We start from the raw sequence: 4,991 nt of genomic DNA, 5'->3' as shown, positions 1-4,991 counted from the left end.
GGGAAAAGGATTAAACAACCACAGCAGGGTCCTATTAGTATCAGAAAAAATAAAATGCGAACATTATTTTCCTATATTTGAATAAGCAGTACCAGGCCAAGATACACACCAAAAATTGTAATAAACAGTTTATATAATAGTTTTTAACATACAACGTAGACAATTTCACATTGTGATCTTTGCACAAATGTGGAAGGTAATACAAAAACCGAGCGCGGAGGGCGAGATAAATATATTATCGAGCACGAAGCGCGAGAACCAACAGTCACGCGCCCCAGGCGCGCTTACACTTGTGAGCGAAGCGAGCCGCGCGGCAATCGATAGAGCTGTAAATTTTACGTTTGAAGATCTCTTTATGTCGTAAGTACAATTTGTCCTTAACCCAGAGGTATGCGCAACTTGTTTAAGTATAAATGACCTTAGGGTGACCTTCAAGGATACATTGTACCTATGCCCTGGAAATATTTGAACGCTAAATTGCTCGCTTTATCGATGACCAATCTAAAAAAGTCGTTTCCATTTTTGTATGTTGACCTTGAAAAAACCTTGAAGGTCAACGCAAGATCAAAATAAAGGTTACAATTAAAATACTTATTGATAGTCACTTCAGTAATGACCTTGACCTCCCGGGAAATATCTTACCTGAGAAAATATTCAGCCGTCTCGGGACATTTTCCGGGCCTCTACTTATAGGCCCGATGACTGCTTTCAATTTTTGGTTAATTTTAGTGTCGGCCAACTAGCGACAAAACCTTCAGGTTGACGTGAATAGATATAGGATAGAATAAGATAGAGAAGAGTGGATTGAAAAAGATAGACGTTGGTAGATGTAGTATAGGATGAGATAGAGAAAAAAGGTTTAAAGAGATAGACGGGAATTTAGATTAACAGAGATAGAAAAAAAAACATGAATAGATAAAGGATAGGCTGAAACAGAGTTGTGAGATAGGAAAATATTGCCACGACTAGATAAAGGATAGGATAAGATATTAAACAGGGGATTGAAAAAGATAGAAGGAAATTCAGGTAGAGAGGGGAGGATTGGAAAAACGATGCCCGAATTTAGAATAGCAAAGAAAAGTTTATAAAAGAAGATAAACGGAAATTTAGATGGACAGAGATAGAAAAAGGCTTAAATGTGTAGAAAAAGGATAGGGTAAGATAGATTGGAGGGGATTGAAGAAGATAGACAGCTATTTAGAGAGAGAGATAGTAAAAAATTGACGTGAACAGATGAAGGTTAGGGCAAGATAGGGAAAAAGATATTGAGAAAGATAGACGGGAATTTAGATTGAAAAAGATACAGAAAAGTATAGGGGCCGATAAATATAGGATAGAAAGGGATAAAGGAGATGGTATTGAAAAAATAAACGTTAATTTATATTGAAAAATAGATAAAAAAATATAAAAGTTGGTAGAAGTAGTATAGGATGAGTTGAAGAATGCAAGATTGAAAAGGATAGAAAAAAATGTAGATTAACAAACATACGAAAAGATTAACATAAATGAATAAAGAATTAAGTTTTCTTCTGAAAGAAGATCTCGTTCACACCGCTGGGAAACGAACTAGGGAACTTCCGATAGCCGGTCGGGTGCATTCCCTTTAAGCTACTAGAGTGATCGAAAGAAGGATCCTTTTTCAGAAATACACGCATTATTTTTCCAGGTGTTTAAAGTCAAATTTTTAAGGAATCTGTATTAGCATCAGAGAATAACAGAAATTCTTAGCATCTTTTCAGACTAGATGGAGCTATGAATTAATTTTTTTTTTTAATAATTTTTTTTTAACAGACCTTCTCCTTCGTTCCGCTAGAAAAAAGCTCAAAACTTCTTTGGCTCGATTCCTAAATGGCAAAAGGAGAATTTTTTTTCAAAAAAAGTATAATTTATAAATTTTTTGATTAATAGCATTGCTAGTCTGTAAGGATGTAGAGAAATTGTTATTCTCTAATGATAAGGCACATTCCTTGAAAAATTTGACTAGTAACACCTAGCATAATAATGCGTGTTTTTCTGAAGGTGGATTCTTCTCTCGCACTCTCTAGTAGCTTAATGGGAAATTATCCCACCGGCAATCTGAAGTTCTGTGGTTTAATTCACAGCAGAGCGAAATGAGAAGACCTTTTTTTTTTAAAAAAATTATTTAAAAAATGTTTAATTCATAGATCCATCTAGTCTGGAAAGACGTTCAGAATTTCTCTCATGATAATACAGATTCCTTAAATAAATAATATAATAAGAAACATTGAAACCAAAATTGGAACATTTAGATTAACAAAGATGGAGAAAAAGATAGACGTTGATATATATTAGATACAATGAAGTAAAGAAGAGGAGATTTAAAAGAATAGACTTAAATTTAGATTGGTAGAGAGACAGACTAGTATCAACGCGAATAGATAAAGGATAAGCTAAGATAGAAAGGATAAAATGAGATAAACGGGATGAAGGAGAGGATATTGAAAAAGATAAACAAGAATTCAGATTGACAAAGAGATAGAAAAAGATTGAGGAGGATAGAATAGCATCATTTCCTCTATCTCTTTCTATCATAAAGATTCAAAATTATTCAAAAAGATAGGATCTCTATTCTTTTATTCTCAGCATGTTGTTCAAAAATTAAATGCTTTATTTTTACCTTTTGCTAAATCAAAATCAGATAAGTAACTTGTGTATTTAACACCAGGTCCATATTGTACGTACTCCTTCTCTCTGCTTGCACTGTCATATTCATAGTTGAGGTATTTCCATTCATAAACTGTCTCAAACGCTGTATGATTTATAGCCAATGGTTTACTGTTTCCCAAAGATATAAGCCCCAGGAAGAGAGGAAATATTTTCAAAGGCATTTCCTATTCAAAGTGAAGATCGGCAAAAATATCCCTAAAAAGGATTGTATTAAAATTATTACATATTAAATTACTTAAAATTTTAATGACCAAGGAAATAGCATTTATGTAATGACGTGATAATATTATATTACTTTAGAGTTAAAATAAGTGAGGAATTTATCGCATACACTTGCGTTACTTATCGCTGACGTCAGAGTAAGCTATTTTAAAATTAATTCATTTTTTTCATTTCGAATTAGGTTCAGTTTTATAATTCTATAGTCCTGCATTAAATAAATCAACTAATAAGTGGATATCTTCAAAGATTTCTACAATTAATAATGACATATAAAATAATGATAGATTTTAACTAGATTTTAACTAGATTGCCGGTCGAGTTCTTTCCCATTAAGCTACTAGAGAGATCGAGAAAAAATTCTTTTTTTAGAAATACACGCATTATTACGCCAGCTGTTAAAACTCAATTTTTTCAAGGAATCTGTATTATCATCAGAGGATAATTGAATTTATTAACGTCTTTGCTCACTAGATAGAGTTACGAATTAAATAATTTACTCATTACATTATTTTCTGAAAACAGATCTTCTGCTTTCGCTCCACTGGGTATCGAACCACAGTACTTCCAAGTCAAGGTCGGGTGCTTTCCCATTAAGCTACTAGAGAGATCGAGAGAAGAATCCTTTTTCAGAAATACACGTATTATCACGCCAGTTGTTAAGAGTCAAATTTTTCAAGAAATTTGTATTATAAGAAGATAATTTATAACTTCTTGACAGCCTATATGAAGCTATTAATTTAAAAAAATTTAATTACATTTTTTTCATTAAATTTTTTTTCTAAAAGAAAATCTTTTTTGGTTCGCTATTAATCAAACCACAGAACTTTCGATTGCCGATGGGGTAATTTTCCATTAAGCTACTAGAGAAATCGAAGGAGGACTCCTTTTTCAAAAATACATACATTATTATACCAGGCGTTACAAGTCAATTTTTTGAAAGAATCTGTATTATTATTAGAGAATGGCATAATTTGTTAACATCTTTACAGACTAGCAATGCTAGAAATAAAAAATCTTATAAATGGAATTTTTTCAAAAAAAAAATCTTCTACTTTCGCTCTTCTCGGAATCGAACCACAGAACTTGTACTTTGTTGTCATTCATTATATTTTATTATCAAAATACATTTCTACAAAATTTACATGAATAATCCTGTATGCAGAGAAAATCGTCAAAATTAATACTTATGAAACATATTTTTTTACTGGCATTTTAAGATAAAAAATCTATACTAATGTAAATTAGTGACTTACTTTCTATTTTATTATTTTAATTTAGAAGTCTTGAACCTTTTCTTCAATTTCAGTGGATACGAATAAAATTAAAAAATAAAATATAACACTGATAAAAATAATATATAAATAATTGAATAATAAATAAAATAACGATAAAATATCTACTTGAATAATTAAAAGAATAGTTTTCAACGTTATAAATATTAGGACTCACGAAAAAGCGGATCTGCAATATTCGATAGTATAATGCGACGAAACATAGAAAAATGACATTTAATTATTACGATAAATGAAAGTTTCAGCACAAAAAATTTACCTCGTGATAACGATGTTACACGTGAAATAGATAATTGAAACCTGTTCTGATATCAACGTTATTGGCGTACATAGTCACGAGAAGGCTTATTGTATAAATTGTCTGAAAAATAATTTTTTTAATGTACATTGGCTAAAGTGCATATACAAACTCAAAAGTTAATATTTCAAAAGTTTTCGTAATTTTTAACGTTTTAAAGAATTTCAAACATTTTTAAAGAGATTTTAATGTATAATCCAAATTTCAAGATAATTCATAGAATTTCAAAGAATTTGAAGGGATTTGCAATTTTATAGGATTTCATAGGAGATTCGTAGGATTTACAAAATTTTAATGAATTTTAAGGGATTTGAAAGATTTCCAAGGATTTTAGGAAATTTGAAAGTCAATATATATATATATACATATGCTTATATATAGAATATATATAGAATCAAACCGAAGGGCCTATGTCAAAGCCACCGAACGCGTCCTCGGGTTGCGGATAGAGGGTCCCTGTACCAAGGGTTTCTGCTGAATATGGTTACAAA

At 31.0% G+C, this 4,991-nt stretch overlaps 1 protein-coding gene across 3 annotated transcripts in view; it reads right to left on the bottom strand.

Annotated features, from left to right (window-relative positions):
• Positions 1–4,431, bottom strand: part of LOC117182104 (major royal jelly protein 1-like) — an 11,289-nt gene extending 6,858 nt beyond the window's left edge. The window contains exons 1-2 of one of the 3 annotated variants that reach the window (XM_033375135.1): positions 4,360–4,431; positions 2,639–2,883 (exon numbers count right to left, since the gene is read on the bottom strand). In XM_033375135.1, the coding sequence (XP_033231026.1) occupies positions 2,639–2,849 (211 nt within the window). In that variant the 5' untranslated portion in view covers positions 2,850–2,883; positions 4,360–4,431. Of the gene's footprint in view, positions 1–2,638; positions 2,884–4,163; positions 4,301–4,359 lie in introns of those variants that run through there. The other 2 variants (XM_033375136.1, XM_033375137.1) reach the window with 2 other exon arrangements.
• Positions 4,432–4,991: the final 560 nt, after the last annotated feature.

The sequence above is a fragment of the Belonocnema kinseyi genome, chromosome 10, assembly GCF_010883055.1.
Source record: "Belonocnema kinseyi isolate 2016_QV_RU_SX_M_011 chromosome 10, B_treatae_v1, whole genome shotgun sequence".
Classification (NCBI taxonomy): domain Eukaryota; kingdom Metazoa; phylum Arthropoda; class Insecta; order Hymenoptera; family Cynipidae; genus Belonocnema; species Belonocnema kinseyi.
This window is presented reverse-complemented; position numbering and strand designations above follow the sequence as displayed.